Source organism: Microcaecilia unicolor, chromosome 10 (genome assembly GCF_901765095.1).
Source record: "Microcaecilia unicolor chromosome 10, aMicUni1.1, whole genome shotgun sequence".
NCBI lineage: Eukaryota > Metazoa > Chordata > Amphibia > Gymnophiona > Siphonopidae > Microcaecilia > Microcaecilia unicolor.
The window spans coordinates 165,262,544-165,279,390 of NC_044040.1; the positions used below are offsets into that span (position 1 = coordinate 165,262,544).

At 44.0% G+C, this 16,847-nt stretch overlaps 1 protein-coding gene across 2 annotated transcripts in view; it reads right to left on the reverse strand.

Moving 5' to 3' along the window:
* PAX3 (paired box 3) overlaps nt 1-16,847 on the reverse strand; it is a 157,785-nt gene that overhangs the window by 24,971 nt on the left and 115,967 nt on the right. For both annotated transcript variants that reach the window (XM_030216170.1, XM_030216169.1), the window contains exons 6-7: nt 11,643-11,808; nt 7,253-7,467 (exon numbers count right to left, since the gene is read on the reverse strand). In XM_030216170.1, coding sequence (XP_030072030.1) covers nt 7,253-7,467; nt 11,643-11,808 — 381 coding nt within the window. The remainder of the gene's footprint in view (nt 1-7,252; nt 7,468-11,642; nt 11,809-16,847) is intronic.

Here is a 16,847-nt window from a genome sequence, read left to right on the forward strand (position 1 = left end):
TTTAATGGAAAAATGTCCAAAATGTGATTTTCAAAACTGATTTAAGATGGTTTTCCCCGCAATTCATCTAAATCACAAGGGGGCATTCGGAGGGGGGGGGGGTGTTTTGGGTGGGATTTTGATGGGCCCAGAATTTGGACATTTTCCCAGGATGATAGAAAAAACATCTAGTGCACAAATTGGAACGTTTTTATCTGGACCTATTTCAATCACTACTAAGTCACAAAAAGGTACCATAACTGACCAGCTGACCACTGGAGAGATTATTTCAATCACAAAAAGGGAGCAACGTGAGGCTCATTTTTTGTGATTTGCCTGCATCGTCATCGGCTTCCATATGTTATGACTGTTAATCTTACAATATTTCACTTATAGAATACATTTCAAAGATGGGTCATGTTTTGCCATGCTGTATCAGGGTGATAGGTCCTTATCTAAGACGCTATACTATTTAGCAGCCTCAACTTGTCAGCCTAAATGGTATTAACAGTCATAACATATGGAAGCTGATGACAATGCAGGCAAGTCACAAAAAACGAGCCTCACGTGGGTCCAAAAACAAGTTAGGTACTCTGAAGTGCCCGCATCTGTGGTGGGACCACAATTTATGCACCAGGACCCCCACCCAGAGGTTTAAAAAAAAAACTTGGGTTATATATGGGAATCTTTTAAATAAATAAAAAAAACTGTCAGATTAATTAAAAAAAAACACACACATAGGTAGTCATAAACCTCACAAGTTTGCTATTGTTTTCAATAGCATCTGCAAATGTTTGTGGGTCACACAATATGGCAGCTGCGTGGAAGAAATGGCTTCAACTTTTTGACATCATGCCATGTTCTGTCATAAAACCTCCTTGCATACAAGTATGCACTTGTAATAATACAAACTTGTACACAGGGGGTAATTTTATAAGAGGCCGTGTCTCCACCTGCTTAGCACAATTTACTAAACAGGCCCTGAAATATTTCAGTGAAACACTAAATAAGACAGCAGGTACTGGTAAAATGGAAAACAAAGCCTATCTCATATATGCAAAAGATTTTCAAGCCATTTAGAACATTTTCCCCCTAATTCTATAAAAGTCGCCAAAAATTGTGTGTGCAAATTTGGGCATGCGCTCAATTTGTGTGTGCAACTTAATTGAATAACAAGCCAATTAGCGCCAATAATTGACTTTTTAACAAGCAATTATTGCCACCAATTAGATTTAATTGGCATTTACACACATAAATTTAGGTGCGCCTAAAATTTACACGATTGGAAAAGGGGGCACAAAAATTAGAGGAGCATGGGCATAACGGGGGTGTTCCTAAAATTAACATGTTATAGAATAACAGGGATACATGCCTAATATAGGTACATATATTTGCACCACATTTCAGCTGGTGCAAATGGCCACACCTAAAGTAAGACACGATTCCCGTCGTAAGTGCTATTCTATAAAGTGCACCTAAGTTTAATCATGGCTTATAGAATAGTGCTTTTTTTCAGCGCCAATTTTTTTATACGATATAGAGAATCTAGCCCTTTGAGGTTAACAGATTTTACATGACATATGTCCATACTGGACCTCTCTCATAACTACCTATGCTTTGGTATAACTACATTCATTCCATCCTGCTGCTTGTTCAGAAATATATGTTACTACTTACTCTTTTCAGAGTTCATTTCCTGTGTTTCAGCAATCTTACATTCCACATGCCACATTAATATCCAGTGTACAGTATTATAAAAACCCACTCAAGGTTTTGCAGTCAGTCACTGCTAACACAAATCTTTCTTGACGTTAGCCTAGTAATCAAAGTTTGCAACAAAAGGGATCAAATTTCTGTTATTAAAAGCATCCTCCCTAGATTCCAAAAATGATTCTGACCTAAAGAAGAAGGCATTGCCTTTGAAAAATAGTCAAAAAGGACTAGGGGGCCCTTTTACTAAGCCAGGTAAGCGTCTTCGCGCACCCAATGCGTGTCAAAATGGAGTTACCACCCAGCTACCATGTGGCTCTTGCGGAAATTTCATTTTTGACACACATCCGATATGCGTGTCCAAAAAATAATTTTTATTTTCAGTTGCGCGTATTGGACACACGCGCCAAGTGGCATTTGACGCACATAGGTCATTACCACCCGGTTACTGTGTGAGACTTTATTGCTAGGTCAATGGCTGGTGGTAAGGTCTCAGACCCAAAATGGACACGCGCCAATTTTGATTTTGCCGCACGTCCATTTTCGGCAAAAATAAAAAAGGCCTTTTTTACAGGCACACTGAGAAATGGATCTGTGTGCACCCAAAATATGCGCCTATATTACCGCAGGCCATTTTTCAGTGCACCTTAGTAAAAAGACCCCCAAATTCAGTAAATGGTGCAAAATATGCACACTGAGCGCTATTATATAAATGGTGCTCCGAGTTGGGTGCTGTTGATAGACTAGCGCATAGCACTGAGATCTGCACCCAACTTAGGGCAGGAGGATTTACACCAACTGAAACCTGGTGTAAATCATTGCATGTAACATTAGGCGCAGATCGTCCAAATTCTATTATAGTGCTCACATCTTTAGTGAACGCCACTGACCGACTTGTGCCCCTCCCGTAGCTACAACCTCTTTTCAGTTGCATCGTAAAAGATTTGCATACACATCTTTATAGAATAGCGCTTAGCAAGATGCACGTGCAAATCTTAACTGAAGCCAATTAAGTGCAATAGTTGGTTGTTAGCACCCAGTTATTGTTAGTTATAGGCAGTAAGGGTTTACATGCTAATCCCATGCTAATCAGTTAGCATGAAGTAATGTGATTGTGCTACCTAATTCACACTGGGGCCCTTTTACATAGCGGCGATAGGGCTACTGCGCTTGTAGTGTGCTCCAAATCTACACTACTGCCCGGTTAGTGCTCCCACCTGGCGGTAATTTCGAAGTTGGGGCATGCTGTGTCCTGCGGTAGAAAATATTTTTCTATTTTTTACCACAGGAGACATTCCCGGCAGTAATCAGCAGTGCAGCCACACTGGCACATGCTACATGAGTACTGTGTGTAGCACGTGAGCCCTTACCACTAGGTCAATGGGATTAGCGTGTAAGCCCTTACCACCCACAAAAAAGGTGGCAGTAAGGGCTTGTGTGCTAATTTTTGGCAATGGCTGCACGCTAATGGCAAGGACTATGGGATTCGATTTTGTGCACGCTAATGGCAACATTAGTGCTTGAATAGTACTAATAGAGGGGGAGACACCCAGATTCATAGAAATGTACAATATATATTGTAACATTAGTGCTTGGCCATTAATTTGGAAAAACCCGCGTAAGGGCATGCTAAGGCCACTTTTTATCACAACTTTGTTAAACAACAACATTAATGTACAAAAGTAATAATACATTGTACTATTTTACGGGCCCTTTTACTAAAGAGTCTTAAGCCCTAACACTTGGTTGGTGCATAAGAAAAAAATTACCACAAAATGCGTTATAGCGTTTTACAGTAATTCCCCTGTTGTTGCGCACGGCCCTTTGCTGCCCCCATTTTAAAAAAGCCTTTTTCCCCAGCTATGATAAAAAAATGGTCCAGCGTACGCCAAAAACACACACCCACATTACCGCAGGTCACTTTTTACCATGGCTTAGTAAAAGGACCCCACTGTCACATCCACTCTCCACCCCCACCCCCTCACCCCCAAACATGCTCCTTCAGAGAAAAAATAAGAAACATTTTTTAGCACATAGTTTGCGTGTGCACATTAGGCTTTTACTGCAGGATGCCTCAGTGCATCCCTCGGTAAACCCTTTCAAGCTGCAATAAACGCATGCCTTATAAAAGGAGCCCCATGTAATCTAGCAATTACTTTAAGAAGTGCTTTTTTCTGTCTTCAGAATATTTGCAGCCTATTGCATGAAAAGCTTTGCTAGGTTCATAATAATTTTTGCTAGATTAATGGTACAGTGGGGGGAAATTTTGTGTTCTTAAATGGATGGACTGATGAACAGCTCCTTACTGTGAATTTTGTCCGTTTGAACATGAAACTTTCTCTAATGCTAGGCATTTTTCTTTAGGTTTTGCAGTTAAGCATCGGGATTCTTGAAGCTAAAAATTCACCAAAGTCTGGGACAAAGATTCAGTTGTTTCTGAGTTTCTTTTTTCTATTGAGGTTTAAAGTCATAAAGTTCAATGTCTCACTTTGTGCTATAGGAAATATAATTACATTGACTGTTAAAAAAAAAAAAAAGGGTTTATGAACTTTTGCCTTTGGGCAAAAATGTTTATTTCATTGCCTCTGCTGTTAAGTCTTTTCAGCTCTTGTTGCTTTGAACTTTTCAGCTTCACAGACTTATCACTCTGGTGCAGAAACGAGCAACTGGGCTCCTGAGAAGCAGACCACAAGCCCAAGAAAACCAAGGAAGTAAAGATGTGTGAGCTGTTATTCTGACCACCCTTTGTGCCATTAAAATCTCATTTTCTGCCTATTAAAATGCCCTCTCACTGCTTAGGCAATAGCGATAGTCAGTGATTAGTGTGTAATTGTCTATAATTCTCTTTTCACTTTTCATTTAAGTCATACTAAGCTTCCCTCTAGTCTGTCTAGCCCCCAAGAGGAAGAAAGGGTTTGGAATGAAAATAAAGCTGATAACTTTTCTTTGCAACTCTGAAGAGATACCTGATTGTAATTATAGATTGAGCTCATTTTATGACACATTTTAGTGGAGAACTATCCTAAACACCTGAGCAAAGTTCACATTATTATGGATGACTGTATTTAGGAAACGACTAAGAATATCAGCTTCATGCAGATGTTGCATGTAGGAAACTCATTCAACCTCTTTACGTTCAATTATCAAGGCAATTGATTAACACAATCTCCCAAGAAAAGCTCAAGCTTTAATGCAAATTAGAAAAACAATTATGTGCACAGACATGAACCTCAGGATTGACAGCTGCTTCAGAGGATGTCTAGGTTGTAGAAAGTTGTTTGTTTTGTGCAGTGCTCCACTGGAGGGAATAGGGGATGTTGCCCTTTTAATTCCCTAGTGCTTTTCTTCCTCCCTATATCCATGGGATATTAGGCTCTGTGACAGCTTTGGATAACGCATATGTTCAAAATTGGGTAGCATGCAAGTTCTGAAATACCAACATGTTTAGGTTGCTGTGTTGATCACATTGATATTTTAGACATTTATGATTACAAAATGATTGCCCCCACACATAGCTGGTGCATGCACATCCATTCCCAATGCATTGTAGCAGATCCTGTTCCAAAATACTAGCAGAATTTGAGATACCCCGACCTGCACATCTCAGTTCTGCTTTGTACGTCCTTTCCCAAATCTGCCCCCACCTATACTGCATCTAGCTTTACAATCTTGAAAACTAATGATACATTAATAGTGTTTGACAAGTGAGCATGGACCCTGTTTTCAAACAGTTTCCCCATTCTCTGCCTACAGAAAACCGAACCTGAAGTCTGTGGTGGCAATTCTCTAAATTTGTGCCATGATTTAGGCTCCCCAATGCCATTGGCTGAGCGCCAATACCAAGATGGTGTTATAGAATACTAGCGTAAATAGTCATTCGCGTGCCTACAGGTAGGCATCAACAGTTACCCCAAGTTAATCGCAATCGTAACTGTTGGTTCCTAAGTGTGCCCTGAAATGCATGTAACTTATAATATTCTATGTTATATGTAATTCTCAGAGCCATGCTTATGACCCAATGATTAGAGGCAGACCAAATTTCTGTTTTGGTTTTGGCCTTGGTTTCAGTGCCAGTGCAATTTCAGCTGAAATTGAAACTCCTCTCTCCCCCCGTGATCACTCTCTGGCTTCCCCTCCCCCCCCCCCCCCCCCCCCACCGGCAACCTCAACACAACCACGCTCTGCCTGCCCCACCCCCCCACTCCAAGCATCACCTCTCACCACCCATGCCTACCTTTAGAAACCTGGTGGTCTAGTGGCCTTTTTAGGGCAGGAGCAATCTCTAGGAGGTCGCAACAGCCATTTTGAGATCAGAACCAGCATACGCAGGAGTTTTGCCACTAGGCCACCAGGGCTTATAAAGGTAGATCTGGGGAGGACCAACAGGTGGTGGGAGGGCAGAGGGTGAATGACTTGGGAGGACAAGTTCTCTGTCAGGAGTAGGTGGCCCTGGAAGACCCGTGCTGTGCTGAAGAGGCCTAGGAGAACCCGTCCTCTGCCTCTGGGGGTTGGGCATGGGATGACGGTTTCAGTTTTGGCTTTGGTTTCAGCCAAAAATGAACAGCAAATTTCAGCTGCAGACTCATCTTTAGTCAAAACCAAGAACCCCAGTTTTGGTCACCCTCTACTGTCAATATTCTGCCCATGTTTATGTTTATGTCTAATGATTTGATATACTGCCTTTTATGGCCCAGCAAAGCATTTTTGAGCTACATGATTTTGACACATATTTTATAGAATAATGCCTAGCATTTCCGCTCATGAATGCCAATACATCATTTACATGCACAAGTGCACCTAATCTATAAATCACTGTGCATAAATGGTGCCTAAATTTAGGTGCAACTTATAGAATGGCCCTTCATATGACAAGTTACAAAAGCCGTTAGGAACAAATGTATGGATCACGGCTTTTGATACTGCTAGTTAGAAACAAGAAAATGGCTTCTATAAAGAACACATTATGGTTTGCATTTGGCATTTTCTTCTCCTTTTGCCTTAGGCAAGGCCGCCAAGAGGGGATGCAGGGGGGACAAAATTCCCCGGGCCTCCAAGGGGGGCCCGGCACCACAGTCCCCGAACTCACCTGCCCGCCTTCGGCTCCGTCAACCGTCTGCCACCGGGCCGGGCCCCCTGCATTCAAATCACAGCGCCTCACCTCCATGTGAAAGTGCAGCAGCGGCAGATCGCCTCCCTTCGGGCCTTCCCTCCCTGTGTCCCGCCCTCATCTGATGTAACTTCTGCGAGGGCGGGACATAGGGAGAGAAGGCCCGAAGGGAGGCGATCTGCTGCTACTGCGCTTTCACACGGAGGTGAGGCGCTATGATTTGAATGCAGGGGGCCCGACCCGGTGGCGGACGGAGGGGGCTGTCAACAGGGCCGGGGTGGGTAAGTGGAGACTGGGGACTGCGGTGGCCTCGGGGGGGGGGCAGCAGCGGGGATAGGGCCCTGGGGGTGGCCTTGCCCCGGGCCCGGCCCAGTCTCTAGGCAGCCCTGGCCTTAGGTGACAGACTCTTGGATTCTGGTACACAACAAAATCTCTGTCTGCCAATGTGGGACTGACCTGAGGTGAAAGACCATTGCCAATGGTGGGGTTCATGGGATTTGAGGGCCCAGACGGAGGCACGAAACCATCCGTATAACTGGAAAATCCATGTCGGCTGCTGGGGAGGCAGTACGCAGAACTGCTGTCTGGGTTGGAAGGAAGACTGCTCTGGTGCACAGAGCTTGGAGGAAGAGGCTGAGGTCTGTGAACGGTACTGCTGGGATCAGACACAGCTGAAATGAAAGGCAAACACAAAGTGGAAAAAATTATGAAAAGCAAAGGATTTTAAAGAATGTACAATTCCTCTGAGCCTTCTCCCTATAGCTGCTGATCATAACTCCTTCTCTTTCAGTTTCAGGGTCAATGTTTAATTAGTTATCTGGGTGGCAACACCTGCTGTCTGGATAACTAGGCCTAAAAAAACCCAGATAGTGATAATCAGTGGCATAATCTGGTTAACACCGCTGAATATCATGTCTGACCATCTTGGCATTATCTAGGGATGGAGTTATGGCAGAGGTGGGAATTACCTGGGTACCACCAACATTCAATGATTATCCAGGCAAGTTAGGTCAGAGACATAGCTGTCTTAACTCACTCAGATAGCTAATCAGGTATCAGCACTGAATATCAGTGGTACCTGGATAGCTTCTGGAGGCTGGTATCTGGGTACAGCCCAATGCTGAATATCTGGGTATAGAGAAACCTGCAGCAGCCAGCGTTTAAAAACAATCTGTCTGCCATGGGTTTGCTATTACCTCCTTCCTTTTTCTTGTTATTTATGAAAGCTGGTCAATATCACATTCCCCCCTTTTCCTCCTGCAACACATTTTCACTGTCTTCAGCCCTCTCTGTAAGTTTTTTTGAGGATTCCCAGGATTAAAACTCATGACCTGTGTGCAGGAGATTTGTGGCTAAGCCGTGGAGGTCACTTTACATAAGTATTGCCACACTGGGACAGACCAAGGGTCCAACAAGCCCAGCATTCTGTTTCCAACAGTGGTCAATCCAGGTCACAAATAGATGAACGACTAGTTGATTCTGCTGAGAAGACCTAAATGTACAGGAAAGACAGTAAGGAATAAGGAGGCGAGACAGATAAACTGGTTCGCCAGCCATGCAGATCTTATAGACCAATAGTAGTAGCTTGTAAGTTATACGAGAAGAGATTGGGAGCCAGGGTGCAGCTCAGAGGAGGGGGGTAACACGATCAAATTTACGGTGTCCAGTGATTAGTTTAATGGCTGTGTTTTGAACCAATAGCAAGTGATGCAGATCTTTAACATGGAGGACTTTGTACAAAGCATTACAGTGATCGTTGGCTGAGTATTAGGGAATGTATGAGAATGTTAATTGCCGCCGGATGTAGTAAGGATTTAAAGGAATGTATCAAACGAAGCTTGAAAAATGAGCGCTGAACCACAGTGGAAATTTGTGGGAGGAAAGAGAGCGAAGAGTCTAAAAGGACACCTAATATCTTTACAGTTTGGACTAGAGGGACTGAAGTGTAACATAGCTGAATGGGTGCTACAAGTGTTAGGCCTGGGTAATTAGTGAAAAGAAGGATTTTCAATTTGGTGGGGTTTAGTACAAGTTTAGTAGCAATTAGCCACTCTCCTGCTTATTTTTGAAAGAGAAAAACGCCTATAGTGCGACCTAAATCGGGAGATAGACGTTTATCTCGCAGAGGCGCCCAAATCGGTATAATCGAAAGCCGATTTTGGGCGTTTCCAACTGCACTCCATCGCGGAAACGAATAAAGTTGACGGGGGCATGTCGGAGGCGTGGTGGAGGCGGAACTGGGGCGTGGTTATCAGCTGAGGAGAGATGGGCGTCTGTAGCTGATAATCAAAAAAAAAGGCGTTTTGACCGCGATTTTGGGTCACTTTTTTTGGACCCTTTTTTTTCACGAACAAGTCCCAAAAAAGTGCCCCAACTGCCCAGGTGACCACTGGAGGGAATCGGGGATGACCTCCCCAGACTCCCCCAGTGGTCACTAACCCCCTCCCACCAAAAAAAACCCACTTTACAAACTTTTTTTCCAGCCTATAATATATGCCAGCCTCAAATGCCGTACCCACCTCCATGACAGCAGAATGTGTTCGATCCTGTCACAGCCTTTCCCTGGGTGAGATGTGGCTCTCGGGTGCAGTACAGGGTCACATCAGCATTGCATTGTGGTGGGTGTAGGGTATTGGGCTCCGTGATTTCATTAGCTTGGGTTACAGTCTCACAATGTTGGTAGTTGGTAGGCTCTTCTCCCATGGTGCTTTTCCCCCTGCCTACTGGGTCAGAGTGTGCCCTGTTGTGTTTCCTGTTGTAGTCCATGCGGTAGTGGCCATGTTTGTAAGCCAGTTTTAGTTCCCTTTCCTGTGTTAGCCACGTTACAGAACTTAGTTCTTACCTTGAATGTGGCTGAAAGAGGGCATTGTACAGCATTCTGCCAGCTCTGACCTACTGCTCATCTCAGTACCAGGGAGACTCGTTGCCAGTGGGGCACAACCTCTGATCTGCAGTTAACTGTGAGTAAACACGGTTATTCCAATAAAGGACGTTTTCGGAGTGATTAGTCTTCAGGTGACAACTGGTGTGCCAATGTTATACAGCAGCAACAAGTCCTAGAGGCCTGCATGTATGCAGGTCCCTGGAACACTTTTAGTGGGTACCACAGTGCACTTCAGCCATGGTGGCCCCAGGCCCATCCCCTCCCCCCCCCCACCTGTAACACTTGTGCTGGTAAATGGGAGGCCTCCAAAACCCACTGTACCCACATGTAGGTGCCCCCTTCACCCCTAAGAGCTATGGTAGTGTTGTACATTTGTGGGTAGTGGGTTTTGGGGGAGGGGGTTGGGAGCTCAGCACCCGTGGTAAGGGAGCTATGCATGTGAGAGCTTTTTCTGAAGTCCACCGCACTGACCTAGGGTGCCCAGTTGGTGTCCTGGCATATCATGGGGGCCAGTGTACTACCAATCCTGGCCCCTCCCACGACCAAATGGCTCGGATTAGGACGTTTTTGAGCTGGCCGTTTTTAGTTTCCATTATCGCTAAAAAAAAAAACAAACGCCCAGCTCAAAAACGTCCATTTTTTTGAAAATATGGTTCGGCCCGCCCCTTCATGGACCCGTTCTCGGAGATAAACGCCGATGGAGATAGGTGTTTCCATTCGATTATGCCCCTCTCTGTCACTTTGATCAGCCTGTTGGACTTGTGCGAGTTCTGAAGGGTCCAGCGTGCAAAGAATTTGTTTATTATCAGCATAAATGTAAGGAATGAAATCTAAAGACTGTACGACTGTTAATAAAAATGCAAGAAAAAGATTAAGAAGGGTTGGAGCCAGAACCAAACCTTGTGGCACGCTGGAAGGGAGCGAGAAGGGCTTAGACGTAGCCGTTGAGGTTTGCACTGTGTAGGAGCAGTTGGATAAGTAGGAAGTGAGCCACTGAAGAGCAGTGCTCCATAATCCAAGTTTGATCAAGTCTGCTGAGGAGAATAGTGTGGTCAATTAGATCAAACGGTGCTGTTAAATCGAGGGAAAACAGAAGAACTGAAGAGGACTGCTCAAGATGGTACTAAGGTGCACTAATGGATTTAGCACGCGCTAATGATTAGTGTGCACTGCATGATAAGATGCCCATTATATTCCTATGGGCATCTTATCATTTAGCGCATGTTAAATCTATTAGTGCACTCTAGTAAAAGGACCCCCTAAAACAGGTTCAAATGTAGTCATTATTTTGCCACATTACAGCCCAATTTTGCATAGGGCACCTTTCTACATAGAAAAGGAAACAGCCAACTCATAACATATGGGAGACAACTCTATAACTGGGCCTCACGTCAGCCACTTGCATGCCTGAATGTATAGAATACCTGCAGGTTTGTCTGTAAGAGAATGCATAAGTGGTGCAGTACGTGGAGTGTGGTATAGGCATGGGTAGTGCTGTCACATAAGTGCACCACGTACAAGCACCCTTGATACATTTAGGTGCCCACAGTTATACCTAACTGCCTAGAGTTGGGCACGAGCCTTTACACCAGGCTATTTCAATAGCATAAATGCTCACACCTAAAGTTAGGCACATAACTGCGGAGTATTCTATATGACAACTGCACATGCAATAATGTTATAGAATTTGTACTGAGCACGTAACATCCCTAACTTTAGGCCACCTATAGAGAGCTACACCCTTGAGTTGCCCAAGGTCAAAAGGAGCTACAGTGGGATTTTAACCAGGCTTCCCTGGTTCTCAGACCATTATTCTAAGGTGACTCCTCCACCAATGTGTGGCAGTAAAACAATTACAAAGGGTTATGTCCTGAAGGTGATGTTTCATTTTCATGTGTGTGTGTAAAAACATTTTCACAAAGTGAATCTAATTGGCAGAAACTGTCCAATCCATTGCTATACCTTGTGGAATGGAGGTGGGTTGATAAGAGGTCTCAGACAGCTGGTATGTTGGCAGAGCTGGCATGGCTGCAGGTGGAAAGCCCCCTGGGATCAGGTGATTAAAAGCCATCAGCTGATTGGCACCTGCTTGTTTCCTCCATCTAGCACGACGGTTGCTAAACCAAACCTGGAAATTGTACATTAAAAAAAAGAAAGAAAGAAATGTCTAAATCATGAAAGTACGGTATTAAAACACTGAACATATTTCCTAGCAAATATTTTATATGGCAAGAGATGTTTTTATCAACCAAGTACACTGAAGAGTTTTCCCCACTTTGGCCGCAATTTTGTAACAGACTGCCTATAAAATTCTCAGACAGGTTGTTATTTTACAAGATAATATAGGTGTCTATGTGCTAAAATAAGTTCCTAGAATTACTCCCATTCGGTGCACAAATGTCCCTGCAAGCATTTACACCAGCTCTGTGACAGAAGTAAACGTGAGTGTGCACTTTAGGGGAGCTAAAAATCTGTACGCTAAGATAGTATTCTGAGTGCCCAGATTCTGTAATAGAATAGAGCCTAAGATGGAATTTGGGTGCCAGCATTTAGACACCAACCCTTACACCACATAAAAATCAAAGGGGCGATATTCAGCTGCCGGGTGGTGAGAAAAAACTTATCCGGGACCTGTGCAGGCTTCGGCTTTGAATATCCGGTTATTATTAAGCTGGCTAACACATAGCTGCTTAAGTCGATATTCTTCACTTAAGTGGTCATGGGTTACCACATAAAAATATGACAGACGTTTTGGTCAGCACTTAGGCGGCCAAGGTCTGATTCCACTCTTGGAACGCCCCCAACATACCTGGCTTTGAGTTTGACACTAATTGCAATATTCAGTGACATTTAGGGCCCCTTTACCTAAGTGGCATGGACTTATTGTTCGCTAAACAGGAAGTACCGCTGGGCTACTGCAGCAGCCCAACGATAATCCCCACCCCTAACATGCTGTCATGTCTGGCGCTGTCATATCTGGTGGTTAATGCTGGGTGAGCATGGAACTCCTTACCGCCACCCCAATGGGTGGCGGTAAGGGCTCTCCCCCAAAATGGCCACAAGGCAAGTACTTTACTTGCTGCATGGCCATTTCCTGCAGCAGAGACATCCCTTTTACCTGCTATGGTAAAAGGAGGCCTTGGCACATGTGAAAAACGTGCTGACACCAGCGCAGACCCCCTTTTGCCACAGCTTGGTAAAAAGGGCCCAGAGTTGGTTACGTCGTTGAATATTAGAAGCTAGCCCCAACCAAGCAATTTAATCAGTCAGCGACTGGCTAAATCGCTTTGATTATCAACCCTCAAGTGCAAGTGTTAGCACCTAAATGTTGGCACTTAGGTACATAACTTACAGTATTCTGTAAGTTTGGCACCTAAAAGTGTGCTTCATCTATGCATGCCCTGCTGAAATGCACATCCCCTTTGCAGTTATGCACAAACAAGCTATACGCCTAATTGTTGCCTAACTTGTGGTGCACTATCAGGCTCTTTTTCGAAAGAGAAGGATGCCCATCTTTCGACACAAATCGGAAGATGGGCGTCCTTCTCACAGGGTCGCCCAAATCGGTATAATCGAAAGACGATTTTGGGCGTCCCCAACTGCTTTCTGTCGCGGAGACGACCAAAGTTCACGGGGGCGTGTCGGAGGCGTAGCAAAGGTGGGACTTGTGCGTGCTTAACACATGGGCGTCCTCGACCCATAATGGAAAAAAGGGTGTCCCTGACGATCACTTGGACAACTTTACCTGGTCCTGTTTTCCATACGACCAAGGCACAAAAAGGTGCCCAAACTGACCAGATGACCACCGGAGAGAATTGGGGATGACCTCCGCTTACTCCCCCAGTGGTCACTAACCCCCTCCCACCTTCAAAAAACATCTTTAAAAATATTTTGTTTTAGCCTCTGTGCCAGCCTCAAATGTCATACTCAGGTCCCTGCAGTATGCAGGTCCCTGGAGCAGTTTTAGTGGGTGCAGTGCACTTCAGGCAGGCAGACCCAGGCCCATCCCCCCCCCCACCTGTTACACTTGTGCAGGTAAATGTGAGCCCTCCAAAACCCACTAGAAACCCACTTACCCACATCTAGGTGCCCCCCTTCACCTGTAAGGGCTATGGTAGTGGTGCACATTTGTGGGTAGTGGGTTTTGGGGGGCTCAGCACACAAGGTAAGGGAGCTATGTACCTGGGAGCAATTTCTGAAGTCCACTGCAGTGCCCCCTAGGGTGCCCGGTTGGTGTCCTGGCATGTCAGGGGGACCAGTGCACTATGAATGCTGGCTCCTCCCACGACCAAAGGACTTGCATTTGGTCGTTTCTGAGATGGGAATCCCTGGTTTCCATTATCGCCGAAAATCAGAAATGACCAAGTCTAGGGACATCCATCTCTAAGGACGACCTAAATGTCAAGATTTGGGTGTCCCCGACTGTATTATCGAAATGAAAGATGGACGTCCATCTTGTTTCAATAATACGGGTTTCCCTGCCCCTCCACCGGGACGTTTTGCGAGGACGTCCTCAGAAAAACTTGGGCATCCCTTTCGATTATGCCCCTCTATATGTATTTTATAAATGCATTCATACAATGCAATTTAGCCCCTGCTTTGCCCAAGTTATACCCCCGGAATGTCTATGGATAATTTATACAAAAGTACATTTGATCTCATTAGCTTTTGTCCTTGTGCACATCCATATAACCAAGCAGTTTTGTAAGAGAGATGTTTTCCACATGTAAAATAAGATTTACATTAGGAAAATGTTTTATATAAAATTATTTGATATGGAAGTGAGAGGACTGGTTACCATGGTATGCAGTGTATTGTGCTCCAGTGTTTTAATGGTTATTACCATTTACATTCCCTGCGAAGCTGATTTATCCGAACCATTTCAACCCCTGAAAAAGGCATTGTTCCAAAACATGGCCTGTGTAGGGTCCTTTGGGTCAGTTTACTTTGGCAAATAAACTTGTAGATGCTCTTATTCCATGTTTGCCTTGGTCATTTGGAATTTTCTTTACTTTCTGTTTTTGCTTTATAAATTAAATACCAAAAAGGCAACATGGATAGAACAATTTATTCATCTTGAAAGGAGACTGATCCTTGACATAGCTTGATAGTGAAACATGAATTCACGTTGGAGTATGTCTCCTGGTTTCTTTTAGGTTTGGCTTCCTTGATACAGAAAACATGTTAAAGTTTTGTGAATTTAGAGAAAATGAAAAATATACGTAAGGCTGTAGAAGAAATATTACTGGATCAATGACAAATTGTGAGAGCGCCCTAGCTTTCTGAATATGCAGTTGGGTCGACTGTCTTCTTACCTCTGTGGATCTGATAAAAATCCTTTAAAGTTGGGTAAATCTCTTCATAAAGGTGGTCAATAAATCCCAATAATTAAAAAGTAATAAGGAGTGATATGTATTTGCTAGTGCCTTCTCCTGTTTTGTCTTAATTTTGATATTTGCAATTTTGTAAAGGCATTTTGCACGCACATGCCAATATATACATGTAAAATAACACTTACAAAACTTCCCCCATATACAAGTTTTAGTGGTGTCAAGAGCTTGCGTACTTGTAACTGAGTTTAGTGTAGTCATGTGCAGGGGCATAGTTTGGGCAGAGTCTGGGCAAATTCACAATATAAGCATGGTCTTTATTGTGCATACGTATATTAACACCAGCTCCTGAGTTAATGTAAACATATGTGTCTTCAATATTGCTGCAATTTCTGCAAAATTTCTAGGATAATTTCATAAAGGCACATTTTCCTCTTCTAAGGTGTTCTTAAAGCATACACAGTTGTTGGTTCCCGCTCTGATTCAAAGGGACAGTTCTCTGTCACATGTGTCTTTAATATAGTTCACGAATAATACTAACAGCAGTATTTACATAAAATGGAAAAAAAATTATCCCTATTCAGTTTATTTGTGAAGGCCAGAAAGAGTCACTCCATCCAAACGAGTCAAACAATGGTGGAGGGTATTTGGCACAGAACAGAATCCATTTCATGAGAATGCAGTCATTTATTTTAATGGAAAGAGAGAATTAGATGTGTCTTTATGAAGAAGTGTTTATACTATAGCTCCCTCAGGATGGAGACAAGGTTTCCATTGTTTGTGTACTCACACCAAAAAGGGTATAGAAAATGAAAGGTTAAGGAAAAAAAACAGGGCTAGCCCAAAGGCATCTGAAGCCCTAGGAAAACCTTCAGTCATGTGCTCCCACCCCACCCCACCCCAAGGGTGGACTCAACTATATACCACCCCCTCCCCCAAAGTCCAGCATCTCCCTTTTTTCCTACCTCCTCCAAGGTGTCCAGTATCCCCATCTCCCTTCCTCCTGCACATCTAACCACTATTCTGTAATTACACACTAAAATGGCTTAGCACATAATTGCAAGGAGGTGTTCACAGGAGAGGGGTGTGGGCATGTTTTAGGCTTGACTGACATTAATGCAGACAGCTTACAGAATACTGCAAACTAGCATGTAAATGCCATATTTGGTGCACCATTTACCCTACCTCCTCCTGAGCCTGAAGCTGCACAGGGACTCATCATATCCTGCCCCCTCTGATGCATACTTCTGTTGGAGGAGCAACAGAATGTGGCAGCTCTTGAGTGAAGACTTGAGCAGAAATGCCCGCACCACAATGACTCCCCATGCAGCTTCAACTTGGAAGAAGATAAGGTGGTGGCAGCAGCAGCAGGCCCAGCAGTGGAAAGGAATCCTTTGAATTCTGTTATCGTTTTCATCTCCACCACCTCCCACGGGAGGCCATTACAAGTATCCACCACCCTCTCCATGAAAAAATATTTCCTGACATTTTTCCTGAGTCTTCCCCCCTTCAACCTCAGTTCATGTCCTCTAGTTCTATCACCTTCCCATCTCCAGAAAAGGTTTGAATCTCTGTATCATATCACCCCTCTTTCCTCCAGGATACACATGTTCAGGTCAGTAAGTCTCTCCTCGTACGTCTTGTAACACAAATCCCATACCATTTTTGTAGCTTTTCTTTGCACCGCTTCAAGTCTTTACATCCTTAGCAAGATACTGCCTCCAAAACTGAACACAATACTTCAGGTGGGGCCTCATCAATGACTTGTACAGAGGAAACAACACCTCCTTCCTTCTGCTGGTTACATCTCCCTCTATACAGTCTAGCATCCTTTTGG